Source organism: Oncorhynchus tshawytscha, linkage group LG18, assembly GCF_018296145.1.
Source record: "Oncorhynchus tshawytscha isolate Ot180627B linkage group LG18, Otsh_v2.0, whole genome shotgun sequence".
Classification (NCBI taxonomy): Eukaryota; Metazoa; Chordata; class Actinopteri; order Salmoniformes; family Salmonidae; genus Oncorhynchus; species Oncorhynchus tshawytscha.
Window position 1 is genome coordinate 16,410,140 of NC_056446.1, and position 19,797 is coordinate 16,429,936.

The window sequence follows — 19,797 nt, forward strand, 5'->3', positions numbered from 1 at the left end:
GGACGGCCAGGTCTTGGTAGATTTGCAGTGGTCTGATACTCCTTCCATTTCAATATTATCGCTTGCACAGTGCTCCTTGGGATGTTTAAAGCTTGGGAAATCTTTTTGTATCCAAATCCGGCTTTAAACTTCTTCACAACAGTATCTCGGACCTGCCTGGTGTGTTCCTTGTTCTTCATGATGCTCTCTGCGCTTTTAACGGACCTCTGAGACTATCACAGTGCAGGTGCATTTATACGGAGACTTGATTACACACAGGTGGATTGTATTTGTCATCATTAGTCATTTAGGTCAACATTGGATCATTCAGAGATCCTCACTGAACTTCTGGAGAGAGTTTGCTGCACTGAAAGAAAAGGGGCTGAATAATTTTGCACGCCCAATTTTTCAGTTTTTAATTTGTTAAAAAAAGTTTGAAATATCCAATAAATGTCGTTCCACTTCATGATTGTGTCCCACTTGTTGTTGATTCTTCACAAAAAAATACAGTTTTATATCTTTATGTTTGAAGCCTGAAATGTGGCAAAAGGTCGCAAAGTTCAAGGGGGCCGAATACTTTCGCATGGCACTGTATACTGAACAAAAGTATAAACGCAACAATTAACAATTTCAACGATTCTACTGGGTTTCAGTTCATATAAGGAAATCAGTCAATTGAAATAAATGAATTGGGCCCTAATCTATTGATTTCCCATGACTGGGCAGGGGCGCAGCCATAGGTGGGCCTAGTAGGGCATAGGAGCCAAGCCCAGCTAATCAGAATGAGTTTTTCCTCACAAAAGGGCTTTATTACAGACAGAAATAATCTTCATTTTCATCAATTGTCCGGGTGGCTGGTCTCAGACAATCCCGCAGGTGAAGAAGCCTGGTGTGGAGGTCCTGGGCTGGCATGGTTACATGTGGTCTGCGGTTGTGAGGCCGGTTGGACGTACTGCCAAATTCTATAAAACAACGTTGGAGGCGGCTTATGGTAGAGAAATCAACATCTCTGGCTTCAGCTCTGGTAGACATTCCTGCAGTCAGCATGCCAGTTGCACGCTCCGTCAAAACTTTAGACATGGCATTGTGTTGTGTGACAAAACAGTACATTTTAGAGTGGCCTTTTATTGCCCCCAGCACAAGGTGCACCTGTGTAATGATCATGCTGTTTAATCAGCTCATGACACATGGGACCAACACTTTACATATTGCGATCATATTTTTGTTTAGTATATAACACATGTACATGTATGCTGGTCACGCAAAGAGAAAACTCAGCCTCTGTCTATTTTCTTGATATCAACTTACATTGATAGAAGCCACAATCTATCTGCAATATTAAAGCTGATCTACGACCTAAAAAATATAATAATAATAATTCACATTTGGTTGAACAACAGCTACCATTCCTATACATCTTTTTATGACACCTGTATTGTTCCAGTGCATTGCATCTGCTTTTTTCAAGACCAAATCACCAGAGACAGACCAGATCCTTCAAAGGGCCAAGCTAGCATTCCACAGAATATTCAGCCTTCAGTGATTCTGGCTGTAACAGACCTGCATGAACAGAATAGGAGTGATTGAAGCCAACACAGAGAGAAGGTTGTGTTACATGTAGAGAATCAGAGAGGAATATATAAACTCAGCAAAAAAAGCAACTGTCCCATTTTCAGGACCCTGTCTTTCAAAGAAAATTTGTAAAAATCCAAATAACTTCACAAATCTTCATTGTAAAGGGTTTAAACACTGTTTCACCTTGCTTGTTCAATGAACCATAAACAATTAATGAACATGCACCTGTGAAACGGTCGTTAAGACACTAACAGCTTACAGATGGTAGGCAATTAAGGTCACAGTTATGAAAACTTAGGACACTAAAGAGGCCTTCTACTGACTCTGAAAAACACCAAAAGAAGGATACCCAGGGTCCCTGCTCATCTGCATGAACGTGCCTTAGGCATGCTGCAAGGAGGCATGAGGACTGCAGATGTGGCCAGGGCAGACAGCTGATCATCCTCGCAGTGGCAGACCACGTGTAACAACACCTGCACAGGATCAGTACATCCGAACATCACACCTGCGGGACAGGTACAGGATGGCAACAACAACTGCCCGAGTTGCACCAGGAACGCACAATCCCTCCATCAGTGCTCAGCCTGTCTGCAATAGGCTGAGAGAGGCTGGACTGAGGGCTTGTAGACCTGTTGTAAGGCAGGTCCTCACCAGACATCACCGGCAACAACGTCGCCTATGGGCACAAACCCACCGTCGCTGGACCAGACAGGAATGGCAAAAAGTACTCTTCACTGACGAGTCGCGTTCATCGTCGAAGGAATGAGCGTTACACCGAGGTCTGTACTCTGGAGCGGGATCGATTTGGAGGTGGAGGGTCCGTTATGGTCTGGGGCGGTGTGTCACAGCATCATCGGACTGAGCTTGTTGTCATTGCAGGCAATCTCAACACTGTGTGTTACAGAGAAGACATCCTCCTACCTCATGTGGTACCCTTCCTGCAGACTCATCCTGACATGACCCTCCAGCATGACAATGCCACCAGCCATACTGCTCGTTCTGTGCGTGATTTCCTGCAAGACAGGAATGTCAGTGTTCTTCCATGGCCAGCGAAGAGCTGATATCTCAATCCCATTGAGCACGTCTGGGACCTGTTGGATCGGAGGGTGAGGGCTAGGGCCATTCCCCCCAGAAATGTCTGGGAACTTGCAGATGCCTTGGTGGAAGAGTGGGGTAACATCCCACAGCAAGAACTGGCAAATCTGGTGCAGTCCATGAGGAGGAGATGCTATGCAGTACTTAATGCAGCTGGTGGCCACACCAGATACTGACGGTTACTTTTGATTTTTACCCCCCCTTTGTTCAGGGACACATTATTCCATTTCTGTTAGTCACATGTCTGTGGAACTTGTTCCGTTTATGTCTCAGTTGTTGAATCTTGTTATGTTCATATAAATATTCACACATGTTAAGTTTGCTGAAAATAAACGCAGTTGACAGTGAGAGGATGTTTTTGTTTTTTTGCTTATGAGTTTATGTGATGCTACTGCTAATTCAGCTCTACTATTAGATAGCATAGCTAAATTTGTCTCTCTCTGAGACGCTTACATGTTTGCTCTATTCTAGGACGTGTGAGTTGAAAATCCAAACAAGGAAGCCTAGGAGAGAAGGTGTATAGAAAGATAGTGTGTGAGTGAGCTGAGGTGAGACCTGGCAAAGGTTTCACTACCTGCTTGTGGCAGGTTTTCCCGTGCAGCATCGATACTTACATCTCACCCTCCATGCACCTCTACCTCAACATCCATGTCACTCTGAATCAAAAACGTCAACAGAAAACCGAGGCTAATGATGACAACTTTAGCACTAAAGCTGATGCCTTTTACCATTCTGAGGATACATCAAAGTAATGTTCATGGGATAAGAAGAAAACTTCCTACACAGCATGAAACTGCAACGAGGACAAAAAGGGCAGCGGATCCCGACAGAGATCATTGTGGCGCGTCCTGAATTTTTCATGCTGCGGTTCGGAGCTGAACTTTGGGATTATAATATTTTGGTTCTCCCGCAAATTATTTGGAAACGGTCGTCTCTATGCTTTGTATGCGTGAGCCTACCTATTGTATTAAAAGCAGGTCTTTGTCACATTATTCACACTCTCTCAGAATTTGCTGTTTCAAGGTAAGTAGCCTACCTCTCCTCTCCTAGTTGGGCATGCAATATCATGGCAAGATAGAGCCAACAGACATGGTCGCCCTGTTCATGGCTCCTAAGCAACTTTGCAGTATTTCTTTTTTTTGGTGCTATTTCTCATAGGTCAGAAAGTCCTTTGCATCCTTTGTCCTTTGCATTACTACTTTTAGATATTAGAGCGGTGGTAATTCACCAGCATTTCGACGAGAAAAACAACTTTCCTTAACTGGATCCTTTGTTTGTACACCCCAAGGCATTTACATTTATCCCAGAGACTGCCCCAAGACACCGCCAGCGGAGAAGAGGTATTGAGAGTGGACTTTTAGTCCAAATCAGGAGGCGTGCATACCACCCACCATTTCCGAGTAAATTACTCGCTAATGTTTAATCCCTGGACAATAAAATAGACAAGCTCAGGGTGAGGACCTAACATACTCTGTTTCACAGAATTATGGCTCTCTCAGGATATACTGTCCCAGTCCATACAGCTAGCTGGCTTCTCAGTACATCCCGCAGACAGGAATAGAGATCTCTCTGGGAAAAATAAAGGTACATGTTTTATGATTAACTACTCATGATGTGATTGTGGTAATGTACAGGAACTCGTGTCCTTTTGTTCACCCGACCTAGAATACCTCACAATCAAATGCAGACTGCATTTCCTCCCGAGAGAACTCTCTTCGGGCATCGTCACAGCCGTGTATATTCCCCCTCAAGTCGATACCACAAACCTCTCTCAAAGAACTACATTGGACTTTGTGCAAACTTGAAACCACATATCCTGAGGCCGCATTTAGTGTGGCTGGGGACTTTAATAAAGCAAATCTGAGGAAAACACTACCAAAGTTTTAGCAACACGTTGCACTCTCAATCAACACTCTCGACCACTGCTACTGTCCCTTCCACCCTCCCTTCTGCAAATCAGATCACACCTCCATCCTGCTCCTCCCTTCCAATAGACAGAAAGTCAAACAGGAAGTACCGTTGTAAGGGCTGTTCAATGCTGGTCTGTCCAATCGGAATCCATGAATCAAGATTGTTTTGATCACCCGGACTGAGATATGTTCCAGGTTGCCACTGAGAATAACATTGACGTATACACTAATATGGTGACTGAATTCATCAGGAAGTGTATACACTGACACGGTGACTGAGTTCAAGTGTATAGGGGATGTTGTTCCCACTATGACCATTAAAACCTATCCAAACCGAAAACCGTGAATAGATGTCAGCATTCGTGCAGAACTGAACCACCTCACTTAACCATGACAAGGTGACTGGGAATATGGTTGAGTACAACCTGTCCAGTTATACCCTCCGTCAGGCAATCAATCAAACAGGCAAAACATCAGAACAGAGACAAAGTGTAGTAGCAATTCAACGGCTCAGACACAAGACATATGTGGCAGGGACTCCAGACAATCACAGATTATACATGTAAAACCAGCCACGGACACGGACATCTTTCCCCGGACAAGCTAAACACCTTCTTCACCCACTGCAAGGGAAACAGTGCCGCTGATGCCGGGCTACCACCGTTCCCATGGACTGTTCGTTCTCCGTGGCTGACGTGAGTAAGAAATGATATATGTTAACCAGACGGCATCCCTGGCTGCGTCCTCACAGCATCTGCAAAACAGCTTCAATTTCTCCATATCCCATAGTCTGTTGTCCCCAGTTGCTTCAAGATGTCCACCATTTTTCCTGTTCACAAGAAAGCAAAGGTAACTGAACTAAATGACTATTGCCCCATAGCATTCACTTCTTTCATCATGAAGTGTTTTGAGAGGCTAGTTTAGGATAATACCAGCTCCACCTTATCCAACACGCCGACACACTGCAATTTGCTTACCGCCCCAATTAATCCACACATGACGCATTTGCAATCACACTGCCCTATCCCATCTGTGTAAGAGGAATACCTATGTAAGAATTATGTTTATTGACTACAACTCAGCCTTCAACATCATAGTACCCTCCAAGCTCGTCATTAAACTCGAGGCCCTGGGTCTAAACCCCGCCCTGTGCAACTGGGTCCTGAACTTCCTGACGGGCCGCCCCCAGCTGGTGAAGGTAGGCAACAACACCTCCACTACGCTGATCCTTAACACAAGGGCCCCACAAGGGTGCGTACTCATCCCCCTCCTGTACTTCCTGTTCACCCATGACTGCGTGGCCGCACACGTCTCAAACTCAATTATGTTTGGATTTTCAACTACACTGTCACCAGCCGGCTACCACCCGGTTACTCATCCCTGCACCTTAGAAGCTGCTGCCCAAGGTACAGTTGAAGTCGGACGACTACATACACCTTAGCCAAATACATTTAAATTCAGTTTCCTCAGTTTTAAATTCAGTTTCCTGACAATTAATCCTAGTAAAAAAGTTAAGATCATCACCAGTTAGGATCACCACCAGTTAGGATCACCACTTTATTTTAAGAATGTGAATTGTCAGAATAATAATAGAGAGAATGATTTATTTCAGCTTTTATTTCTTTCATCACATTCCCAGTGGGTCAGAAGTTTACATACACTCAATTAGTATATGGTAGCATTGCCTTTAAATTGTTTAACTTGGGTCAAACGTTTCGGGTAGCCTTACACAAGCTTCCCACAATAAGTTGGGTGAATTTTGGCCCATTCCTCCTGACAGAGCTGGTGTAACTGAGCCAGGTTTCTAGGCCTCCTTGCTCGTACACGCTTTTTCAGTTCTGCCCATAAATGTTCTACATAATTGATGTCAGGGCTTTGTGATGGCCACTCCAATACCTTGACTTTGTTGTCCTTAAGCCATTTTGCCACATCTTTGGAAGTATGCTTGGGGTCATTGTCCACTTGGAAGACCCATTTGCGACCAAGCTTTAACTTCCTGACTGATGTCTTGAGATGTTGCTTCAATATATCTACATAATTTTCCTACCTCATGATGCCATCTATTTTGTGAAGTGCACCAGTCCCTCCTGCAGAAATGCGCCCCCACAACATGATGCTGCCACCCCGTGCTTTACGGTTGGGATGGTTTTCTTCGGCTTGCAAGCGTCCCCCTTTTTCCTCCAAACATAACAATGGTCATTATGGCCAAACAGTTTTATTTTTGTTTCATCAGACCAGAGGACATTTCTCCAAAAAGTACAATCTTTGTCCCCATGTGCAGTTGCAAACCGTAGTCTGGCTTTTTTTATGCCGGTTTTGGAGCAGTGGCCTCTTCCTTGCTGAGCGGCCTTTCAGGTTATGTCGATATAGGACTCGTTTTACTGTGGATATAGATACTTTTGTACCCGTTTCCTCCAGCATCTTCAAAAGGTCCTTTGCTGTTGTTCTGGGTTTGATTTGCACTTTTCGCACCAAAGTACACTCAAGTTTATGAGACAGAACACGTCTCCTTCCTGAGCGGTATGACGGCTCCGTGGTCCCATGGTGTTTATACTTGCGTACTATTGCTTGTACAGATGAACGTTGTATCTTCAGGAGCTTGGAAATTACTCCCAAGGATGAACCAGACTTGTGGAGATCTACAATTCTTTTGATTTTCCCATGATGTCAAGCAAAAAGGCACTGAGTTTGAAGGTAGGCCTTGAAATACATCCACAGGTACACTGCCAATTGACTCAAATTATGTAAATTACCCTATCAGAAGCTTCTAAAGCCATGACATCATCTTCTGAAATTTTCCAAGCTGTTTAAAGGCACAGTCAACTTAGTGTATGTAAACTTCTGACCCACTGGAATTGTGATGCAGTGAGTTATAAGTGAAATAATGTCTGTAAACAATTGTTGGAAAAATTACTTGTGTCATGCACAAAGTAGATGTCCTAACCGACTTGCCAAAACTATAGTTTGTTGACAAGAAATTTGTGGAGTGGTTGAAAAACTAGTTTTAATGACTCCAACCTAAGTGTATGTAAACTTCCGACTTCAGCTGTATATGCAGTACCAGTAAAAAATTGGACACACCTACTCATTCAAGGGTTTTTCTTAATTTTTTACTATTTTCTTTATTTTTTACTAGAATAATAATGACGGCATCAAAACTATGAAATTACACATATGTAGTCATGTGGTAACCAAAAAAGTGTTAAATAATATATTTTATATTCTTCAAAATAGCTCCCTTTGCCTTGATGACAGCTTTGCACACTCTTTGCATTCTCTCAACCAGCTTCAACCAGATTTAAAACAGTCTTAAAGGAGTTCCCACATATGCTGAGTACTTGTTAACTACTTTTGCTTAACTCTGCGGTCCAACTCATCCCAAACCATCTCAATTGGTTGAGGTCGGGTGATTGTGGAGGCCAGGTCATCTCATGTAGCACTCCATAACTCTCCTTCTTGGTCAAATAGCCCTTACATAGCCTGGAGGTTTGTTGGGTCATTGTCCTGTTGAAAAACAAATGATAGTCCCACTAAGCTCAAACCTGTTTGGATGACGTATCGCTGCAGAAGGCTGTGGTTGCCATGCTGGTTAAGTGTGCCTTGAATTCTAAATAAATCACTGATCACCAGAAAAGCACCCCCACACCATCACACCTCCTTCTCTATGCTTCACGGTGGGAACCACACATGTGGAGATAATCCGTTCACCTGATGGAAATTTCCATCAGACCAATGGACAGATATCCACCAGTCTAATGTCCGTTGCTCGTGTTTCTTGGCCCAAGCAAGTCTTCTTCTTATTGGTGTCCTTTAGTAGTGGGTACTTTGCATGATTTTGACCATGAAGGCCTGATTTACACCGTCTCCCCTGAACAGTTGATGTTGAGATGTGTCTGTTACTTAAACTCAGTGAAACATTTATTTGGGCTGCTATCTGAGGTGTAGTTAACTCTAATGAACTTATCCTCTGCAGCAAGAGGTAACTCTGGGTCTTCCTTTCCTGTGGTGGTCCTCATGAGAGCCAGTTTAGTCATAGAGCTTGATGGTTTTTGCGACTGCACTTGAAGAAACTTTGAAAGTTGTTGAACTTTTCCGGATTGACTGACCTTCATGTCTTAAAGTAATGATGGAGTTTCGTTTCTCTTTGCTTATTTGAGCTGTTCTTGCAATAATATGGACTTGGTCTTTTACCAAATAGGGCTATCTTATGTATACCACCCCTACCTTGTTATAACACAACTGTTTGGTTCAAACATATTAAGTAGCAAAGAAATTCCACAAATTATTGTTTAACAAGGCATACCTGTTATTTGAAATGCATTCCAGGTGACTTCGTCATACAGCTGGTTGAGAGAATGCCAACAGTGTGCAAAGCTGTCAAGGCACAATTGGCACAGCGTCGTCCGAGTTAGGGGACGCCGCTTTACAAGTAGGCCGTCATTGTAAATTCCCCCTACCCACTCAGACCACTCCTAGACATTCCTAGCAAAAGTATTGCTTGAGAAATGAGTAAGAAGTTATTTTTGTTTGTTTTTGGCAATTTAAATCGAAAACATTCAAAGTAAGGTACTTAATTTGAGTACTCCCGAGTGGCGCAGCGGTCTAAGGCACTGCCTCTCAGTGCAAAAGGTGTCACTACAGGCCATGACTGGGAGTCACATAGGGCGGTGCACAATTGGTCCAGCGTCATCTGGGTTTGGCCAGAGTAGGCCATCATTGTAAATACAAATTTGTTCTTAACTGACTTGCCTAGTTAAATAAAGGTTTGATTTTAATAAATAAAAATGTATACAAATTTAGAAAAAAGTGAGCTGCGTCACATATGCCTAAAATAGCATTTGGGGGTTGGGTTTGGGTCCAGTTCTTGCGGTAGCTAGTGGGAGTCAGACAGATAGCTAGCAGGTGTGGGAGGGTGCGGTATGAAAAGCTGTGGGAGAGGGATGAATAAATCAGTCCCGTGCAGACCTTTACTTCAGTGCTACAATAGTTAATTCAACTCGAGTATGTTTAACTTCTCCATAGGAAGCCTCTTCCTCTGTGCCATCTGTTGTCTAAAACCAAATCAGCTCACTGTTCTTCACCTGGAATCTACAATCTACAGTTGTTAGGATAAGTATTGTGACAATGGCCACTCAGGCACAACATGCGATGCTGAGAGTAAGTTAGCACTGACAACCCCTGCAGATGTTCCACTCAGACGGCCTTTCAGTGTGCTCCACACACACACACACACACACACACACACACACACACACACACCATACACTCTTACACACCATACACTCTTACACAACACACACAGTGATAGTTTTTCACAAAGAAACCTGCTGCTTGTTTTGAAATGTTCCCTGTGAGCACTCCAAGAGGTCACCTAGAAGGTCAGTACAGAACAAGAGCTCCTCTCTTCAAACATATCATTAGGAACAAAGATGTTTGTACACAATCCGAGCTGTAAACTGTCTTTAGTTTATACAGGTCCTGTCCTGATCCATTCATCTCCAGCTCCAATGCCATAAAGCATAGCAAATGTATGACATTATGCAGTAGCTATTGAGGACAGGAGCTTTTACCTTTCCCTTATTGTTGAGAAAGTGATGAGTACACAATATAATATTCATCTAGTAGGATTCAAACTAATCCTGTTATAGGCTCTATTTGCACTCAGGTGTGACCTGAGCAACCAACTGATGCCTGTTGTGTCCAGTTGCATGTGTGTGTGAGTGTGTGCGTGAGTGCATGTGTGTCCATTGTCATACCTTGCCTGACGGCGAGCGTGGTGGTGTAGACCAGGAACAGCAGGATGTAGTTGAGAAAGCTCTGGAACACGGGCGTGTTGGCGTGGTAATCATCAGCCAGGTACTTGCTGGTCAGCCCGATGCCACAGATGAGCAGAGACAGGACCTGGCCCAGAGCCAGTGTTACTAGAAGTTCCCTGGAGAAGAGAGACAAAGAAGACATTGATACGACACATTGGTATTACAGCACAGATACTAAACCATTGGCCGGAAAGGGCATTGGAATACAACTAGTGTACTACAGTACAGTACATTCACAGCACTGCATGGCCAGAGAACATAAGCTCACATGGTCATGTAAAACTCCTGTCCCTAGCCACAACAGCAGATCAACAGGTGTCCCCATCACCCACAGACCCATCTCTGCATCCCACTGACTCGACCAGAGTTGTCACCTTCTAAACTCATTATACTCAAGTCTCTCTAGCAGTGTGAGGCACATCAAGGGCTTCCAGTCTGATTTATATTAGGACAGGATTTACAAACACCCTCCATCAGCCATTGTGACACATGGCCTTGGATCCTCTCATTCATCATCAGCTGGTTATGGACACTAAGCTTCCTCACTGAGTTTACTGTACGGTGTTGTACAGAGGATGTGTCTCAAACGACACCACATTCTCCATAACGTGCACCTCTTCTGGCCAATGACATCCTCCTTTATTCCTATATGCTGCTCTATAAATGCCCTATTCCCTATGGAGCACTTTTTCTGGGCCCAGACCTGATCACACCCAACCTCTCAGGCCACTTGTGGAATCTTTCTATTTGATAGTATTTGTAGTAAAATACAATCGTGGGAGCTGTCAGTTCTGCCTCAGCTGGAAGAAAGAGCTGTCAATCAAGTCTAAACCCCCCCCCCCCAGAGAGAGTACATACCAAATCAGCCCCATTCGCTGCTCCCTCTACACCTACACACTGGCACCGTGACAGGGGAGAACACGCATTGGCACACATACACTGGAAGTGCCAAATGCAGAGCGACTCCAGCGCAATATCTTTAAATATCTGAATATTCAGTACAGAGCTGTAGTAAAGGACCAACAAACAGGCACACACTCGAGCAAGTCAAGAGATTATTATTTCTTCCATTTACGCTCAGTTCATCAAAAATCGAATTAGTAATGCCTGGGAAATAATAGCAAGTGTGTGTGTGTGTCCTTATAGAGGAAAAGGTCAAAGGCCAGTGTTTGAAACAAGGTACACAATAATATGACACAAGCACAGACATGAAGAGGTAAACCAGACAGATGCATGGCGAGCTCGGGGAAACCAATTAGATCCAATATTAGCCCTGGAGCCTGGACTGATCTTTCAGCTGGAGGGAATTAGTATGCAAAGCTTTCAGTGGCACAGACAAGTTATTAACAAACTGAGACGAAACAGTATAAAGGATAAATAGCCACAACAGTGACCTGACCTGAGTGTTTCTTTTAGGGAATATTCCAAGGTACTGCTTATGAGATACACTACAGGTGGTGTTGACACAGTATTCGAAAGACTATACTTGCTTGTTGTGATATAATTTTCCTTAAAAATCAGCTTAAACTATCTGCAGCATAAAAAAGGACAAACTACAGTTGGTAATTCACTCCTTTTAGACAGGGAAAACCCCTGGCCTTGATGGCATTCCAATATAAATATATCAAACATGTCTGACACACAAAAAGAAGGGCTGATTTCCCTCATACTGAAAATTCTTTTGCGATCCAAAGATATTTGCAAAATGTATTGCTCATATAATTAAAAAGATCTTACCGTATATTATTCATCACGATCAGAAAGGATTCTTAAAAGGAAGTTGTATTGAAGATAACATTAGACAATTACTATAAATAATTGAAAACTATGAGAATGCAGGGAAAGCAGGCATAATCTTTATATGAGATCTTGAGAAAGCCTAAGATAAAGTACGGCTAAAATGTATTTATAAGTACCTGGATTATTTCAACCTTGGAGAATCTTTTATGAGATGGATAAAAGTAATGTATAACAAGGTAGTAATGTAAAAACAAGGTTGCCCTCTATCACCATATGTGTTTGTTATGGCCATTGAATTGTTAGCTACAGAAATCAAATCCAATAATACAATTAAGGGGTTAGAAATTAATGGGTTAGAAATAAAGGTATCAATGTAAACCAACGATTGAAGTTCTCAAGTCCACAATCTTCAACCATGAATGCTCTTATTGAAGACCTGGATAATTTCTCCAGTTTATCTGGATTAAAACCCAACTGTACTGAACAAAAATACAAACCAGAAATGTTCCATACACAGAAAAAGCTTATTTCTCTAAAAATGTTTCTCAGAAATGTGTTGACATCCCTATTAGTGAGCATTTCTCCTTTGCCAAGAAAAGCCATCCACCTGGTGTGGCATATCAAGAAGCTGATTAAACAGCGTGGTCATTACACAGGTGCACCTTGTGCTGGGGGCAATAAAAGGCCACTCTAAAATGTGCAGCTTTGTCACACAACAAAATGCCACATATGTCTCAAGTTTTGAGGTAGTGTGCAATTGGCATATCTATTCATGGCTCTACCGACTCCAGGAGAAGTTGTGAGCAAAAAACATTTTGGGGGGAATTTTAGCAGCTGCTCTTATCCAGAACAACTTACAGTAGTGAGTACATACATTTTCATATTTTCTTTCACATACTGGTCACCACTGGGGAATTGAACCCACAACCCTGGCATTGCAACATCAACGCTCTACCAACTGAGCTACACAGGACCACAAAAAAGCATTAAACCTCTCTCTGAAAGCTTTTATTATACCGAAACTGTATCTAAATCCAAACTGGTTTTCCAGTAGGCTACTAAGAGAGGCACATCCAATGTTTAAAAGGGGGCTCTATGATGTCATACAGGTGAAAACTATCCATTTCCAGTGGATTGACAATGGAACCCTGTTTAAAGTATCTTGATTTTTAAATTAAGCTATACATAGTTGGCTACAATTCCAATTTTATCCTCAAGAAGAGACAGAACATACACTACATTACCAAAAGTATGTGAACACCTGCTCATCGAACATCTCATTCCAAAATCATGGGCATTAATTTGGATTTGGTCCCCCCTTTGTTGCTATAAAAGCCTCCATTCTTTTGGGAAGGCTTTCCACTAGATGTTGGAAGATTACTGCGGGGACTTGCTTCCATTCAGCCACAAGAGCATTAGTGAGGTCGGTCACTGATGTTGGGCGATTAAGCCTGGCTCGCAGTCTACGTTCCAATTCATCCCAAAGGTGTTCGATGGGGTTGAGGTCAGGGTTCTTTACAGGCTAGTTCTTCCACACCGATCTCAACAAACCACTTCTGTATGGAGGACCTCACTTTGGACATTGTCATGCTGAAACAGGAAAGAGCCTTCCCCAAACTGTTGCCACAAAGTTGGAAGCACAAAATCGTCTAGATTGTCATTGTATGCTGTAGCGTTAAGATTTCCCTTCACTGGAACTAAGGGTCCTAGCTCGAACCATGAAAAACAGCCCAAGACCATTATTCCTCCTCCACCAAATGTTACAGTTGGCACTATGCATTGGGGCAGGTAGCATTCTCCTGGCATTGGCCAAACCCAGATTTAACGTCGATCTGCCAGATTGGGAAACGCTATATGGAGATGTATGCTCAATACAAATGTATAACCAACTCATCGCAGCTACCTATTGTATTGTTTCAATTAAAACATTTTTTAAAAGACTATACTACTCTGCTAATGACACAACATGTATATTAAATATGTTCTATAGCCCTAAGAAATAATGCATATTTTGACCAAAAACCCTAAACATCAATTACTTCATGCTCATATCTCTGTGATGAAATACAAAGCATCACAACACTCAGTCTCACCACTCCCTTATCTTGTTTACTATCAATTGATGTTTAATTAGTTTTTCAACTCTTCACGGTTTCCACGAAGGCGGCATTGATGGGTAATTCTGCGATAACAACATTATCTGATGGAGCAGAGATATCTAACTGCACTAAGCCTCTCTCCCCCCCTCCCTCTCTGCAGCTAGCCTATTGTAGAGAGTTTATTTTCCCATTTTCTCCCAGACACGTTTAATTACAGCCGTAGACTGTGAGCATCTCTGTGTGGAGCCCAGAGTAATGAGTAGAATCACACCACCCATATTACATTATACACCAATAAATTGCAACAAACAAATCACCTCCTCCGGCATACAAATCCCCTCTCTTACACACTATAATTTTAATCTTCTCCTGCACAATTACTACAGTGCACAGAGTAGAGTTACAGTCAATCTAAAGTAAACATTGATGCCCCAAACTCTTCTTCAAGATCTAGATTCTACTAGGAGGAGCAGACATATTGATGAATCTGGGAGGGTGATGTAATGTTTGTTAGCTTGCATTTTTTTCAGCTGAGTCATAATGTGTACATAAACTGCTGTGTTAAACATACTGCACCGCTAGGCCATTAGCAGCTGCTGATGAGGGGATTTCAAGTCATTAAACTAATATTTGCTTAAATCTGCAAATACACAGGTAGGCCTACACGGGACTGAGAGTTACACTCTGAACAAATAGAGCAGTACAAACTGTAGAGTATGACGGTACACACACAGTTACTGGCAGAAGTCAAACATAATTCATATCTAACGCTTAGCTATGATATAGCCAGAAAATGGCATATTCCATACATGCATATTTATGCATGGTTTCATAGCGCCAAATACACAGAGGTAGACATTTGCATTTAGATGGAAACCAATTTGCTTTCCTCTAAGGCAATCAGAGTCAGGATTGAATATGGATGTATTTTTATTTTTGTCCAATTACTTATTGCTCCAAGTAGTATTACCTTAGTCGAGACCTAAATGAATTAGGTTTAAATCACTCAGTTTTCTCCCTCATAGAAAAGAGGCACCAATGTACCAAGTCCATATCCCTGTCAACATATTCTTCAGGAGTCCCATGTTCCCCTTTACATTCCTCTCTACAAACATAGTCCCTACTCCCGACAGAAGCAAAATCATCCTTGAGAAACAACCACGAGCATCGCAAGTCCTTGAACAGCAAAACAAACATTGATTTAAACTCTACGCACAAAGATGACTTTTAACACTTTACACTGAACATTTTGCAAAAACACATTTATTGGAAGAACGGTGGAGATGCAAAGTTTGGTAACAGAATTTTGGTGAAATCCCCCAAAATTATGTGACCACGTTTTCCCCAAACTCTTAAATATCTATTCCGAATTAAGATTCAAAGATGTCTGCAGAAAGAATGGGATGTCAGGTATGACACAAAAATCTCATTTGATTATTGAAATACAGAAAGTGAAGTGGATTTACACCCGTTAACAGAACTGCGGTAATGGAATTTCATCATAGAAATGCATAATTATGGATATCAATGTCATTCTCTTCATGGTGATGTATCCTAAATAGGTACACACATGTACCTATTCTAATCTACATTATAAACTGGGTGGTTTGAGCCCTGAATGCTGATTGGCTGACAGACGTGGTATATCACAAGTGTGACAAAACATGTATTTTTTTACTGCTTTAATTACATTGGTAACCAGTTTGTAATAACAATAAGGCACCTTCTTATGCATCCGCGTTGCATCGTGCATAAGAACAGCCCTTAGCCGTGGTATATTGGCCATATACCACACCCCCTTGGGCCTTATTGCTTAAGTATAGACCAGGACTGTTACTTTTCTTTACTGTCGAGGTCTTCACGGGTCCAAAAAGTCGGACCGTTCCGAAATGGATCCGTGGCTTTCCCACCCGACCAGATGACCCGTTTCGAAATGGATCCGTGGCTTTCCCACCCGACCAGATGACCCGTTCCGAAATGGATCCGTGGCTTTCCCACCCGACCAGATGACCCGTTCCGAAATGGATCCGTGGCTTTCCCACCCGACCAGATGACCCGTTCCGAAATGGATCCGTGGCTTTCCCACCCGACCAGATGACCCGTTCCGAAATGGATCCGTGGCTTTCCCACCCGACCAGATGACCCGTTCCGAAATGGATCCGTGGCTTTCCCACCCGACCAGATGACCAGATAACCCGCTCCGAAAAGGATCCCAACCAGATGGCGAAATTCCGTGGCTTTCCCACCCGACCAGATGACCTGGTTCCCACCCAACCAGATGACCTGTTCCAAAATGGATCCGTGGCTTTCCACCCGACCAGATGACCCATTCCGAAAAAGGGCAGTGGAAAAAGAGAGAGAGAAAGACATTTCAGACCGGGTGCTCCCAGTGCCATCAATAAACAAGCGATATTGGCCAAACAATCTAGTTGCGTGTCCTTACAAACTACCTATAACAAATTACGAGCACTAAATGCAACAGGGCACTGCAAGCTCATAGCCCAAAGGCCAAGGTGTCCACTGTATGATTTGACTATTTCAAATATAAAAGGAAGAGAAGCCTATGCCAACCCCAGAGTGACCAAGAGAAAGATAGAGATATGCCAGCGCCATGTTACCAACACCGACATGCATTTCTTCATACATGTCAGGCTACTACTGCTATAGAGATACAGTGCATTCGGAAAGTATTCAGACCTCTTCACTTTTCCCACATTTTGTTATGTTACAGCCTTATTCTAAAATGTTTTTAAAAAACTGAAACGTCAAATTTACATAAGTATTCAGACCCTTTACTCAGTACTTTGTTGAAGCACCTTTGGCAGCGATTATAGCCGCTGAAAAACACTCCCACAGCATGATGCTGCCACCACCATGCTTCACCATAGGGATGGTATTGGCCAGGTGATGACCTGTGCCTGGTTTCCTCCAGACGTGAAGCTTGGCATTCAGATCAAAGAGTTCAATCTTAGTTTCATCAGACCTGAGAATATTGTTTCTCATGATCTGAGAGTCCTTCAGGTGCCTTTTGGCAAACTCCAAGTAGGCTGTCATGTACCTTTTAATGAGTGGTTTATGTCTGGCCACTCTACCATAAAAGGCCTGATTGGTGAAGTGGTGCATAGATGGGTGTCCTTCTGGAAGGCTCTCCCATCTTCACAGAGGAACTCTGGAGTTATGTCAGAGTGACCACCGGGTCCCTTGGTCGTCTCCCCGACCAAGGCCCTTCTCCCCCGATTACTCAGTTTGGCCGTGCAGCCAGCTCTAGGAAGAGTCTTGGTGGTTCCAAACTTCTTCCATTTAAGAATGATGGAGGCCACTGTGTTCTTGGGTACCTTCAATGCTGCAGAAATGTTTTGGTACTCTTCCCCAGATCTGTGCCTCAACACAATCCTGTCTCAGTGCTCTATGGACAATTCCTTCGACCTCCTGGCTTTGTTTTTGCTTTGATTTGCACTGTCAACTGTGGGACCTTATATAGACAGGTGTGTTCCTTTCCAAATCATGTCCAATCAATTGAATATACCATAGATGGACTCTAATCAAGTTGTAGAAACATCTCAAGGATGATCAATGGAAACAAGATGCACCTGAGCTAAATTTCGAGTCTCATAGGGTCTGAATACTTACTTATGTAAACATTTCTATAAACCTGTTTTCACTTTGTCATTACGGGGTATTATGTGTAGATTAATGAGGGGGGGGGGAAACGAATTGCATCCATTTTAGAACAAGTAACAAAATGTGGAAAACGTGAAGGGGACCTGAATACTTTCCAAATGTAGGTGTACAAAAGAAGGCATTTTGGTACATTTTCTATCAGAATATTTTTTATAAAGATAAGCATTATATTGTTAGATTAAAGGAGTAACTCTGGTAGGCCTAAAATATTGTTCCTCACCTCAAGTTCAACTGTCTTCATAGGCCTGCATAGCTAAGACTACTAATAGCAAAACCACATCAAACCTTCACAAATGTTTCATACATTTATTGGGGTAATTCCAAAAGTAGGTATAAGTCAAGTCATTGTTTATAAGGAAAATACACACAGGTTATTATACTGCGGCATGAAATACAATTTTACATCTCGCCCTATAGGCCTACCGGTAATTCTATTATATTGCGGCAAACACAACATGAACTTAATTTGGCCAAAGGAAATAGCTCAGCAGACTGAAACAAAACACTTGTTGCATAGCCTATTTCATTTTTTTATTTTACCTTTATTTAACTAGGCAAGTCAGTTAAGAACATATTCTTACCTACAATGACGGCCAACCCCGGCCAAACCAAGATGATGCTGGGCCAAATTGTGCACCACCCTATAGGACTCCCGATCACAGCTGGTTGTGATACAGCCCAGGATTGAACCTGGGTCTGTAGTGACACCTTCAGCAGTGTGATACAGTACCTTAGACCGCTGCGCCACATAAGCCATTTAAAGAACTGGTTGAAACCTTCAAAAGTTTTGAACAGGCTAGGCCAATATTGCTAAAATTACCAACAAAAGTGAGTGCCTACTGTAGGCATACCCAACAAATAACAGCAATAAGCTAATGCTATTTATTTTACAATAGGTTAAAAATAGGCCTAACTTCAACAAGGGTGAGTATTGGTAAAGTGGGACACTTTCTGAAAATATGCTTTCCAGAACACCTTCAACAATCATCTCATTGTCTTAACCCCCAACATGATTGTCATGCCTGCTCCCGCTCTCCCTCTCTGGCACTCGAGAGTGCCAGGGTGCCCTTCATTACGCACACCTGTCACCATCATTACAAGCAACTGCGCAATATTGGACTCACCTGGACTCATTACTTTGTTGATTACCCCCTCTATATCTGTCTGCTCCTCCATTTGTTCCCTGTGTCAGCACTGATGTCGTCATTTTTCGCCTGTCCAGACGCTGTTCCTGTTCTGTTTCATGTCTGTGTTTCATTAAATGTTCACTCCCTGTACCTGCTTGTCGTCTCCAGCGTCCATGATACCATTCTAAATAGCTTAAGAACTTTACTAAGAAAAAAGAAACAAAACAAACACAGGATGGATGACTCTTCTTCAAACACAAATTGTCCTGAGACCAAATTTTTTCAGTCGATAGTGGCAAATTGGGACTCTTTGATTGGCAAAGTGGGACACAATTCTTTATTGTAAAGAAGGACAATGAGAGAGAATGAGTCATTTCAAAATTCGTTGGATAAACTTTATTTATACAAATGAAATGGATTAAAACATTCTTTAGGTATTTTTGTGGAACATGAATAATTGTCATGTATTATTATTATTGTTTATTAACGTCATCATACTTAATGTGAATTATGATGTAGCCTATATTTAATTGTATAGCCTATAAATAAAATGAACTATATCTAGGCCTATCAGCTCAACATAAAAAGACAGTTTGAACTTAATTTAGCCAACAAATGTATCAACAAAATTATACAAAACACTTTTTGTATGGCAAGAAAAAGTGTGTGAAACCTTTGGAATTAGCTGGACTTAATTACCTGGCATAAATTGGTCATAACATTTGATCTGATCTTCATCTGAGTCACAACAATAGACAAACACTGTCTGCTTAAA

At 42.3% G+C, this 19,797-nt stretch overlaps 1 protein-coding gene across 1 annotated transcript in view; it reads right to left on the reverse strand.

The window, feature by feature from the left end:
* Window positions 1-19,797, reverse strand: part of slc35f1 (solute carrier family 35 member F1) — a 108,518-nt gene that overhangs the window by 51,222 nt on the left and 37,499 nt on the right. Inside the window, exon 2 of the mRNA XM_024377998.2 lies at window positions 10,316-10,491. Coding sequence (XP_024233766.1) covers window positions 10,316-10,491 — 176 coding nt within the window. The remainder of the gene's footprint in view (window positions 1-10,315; window positions 10,492-19,797) is intronic.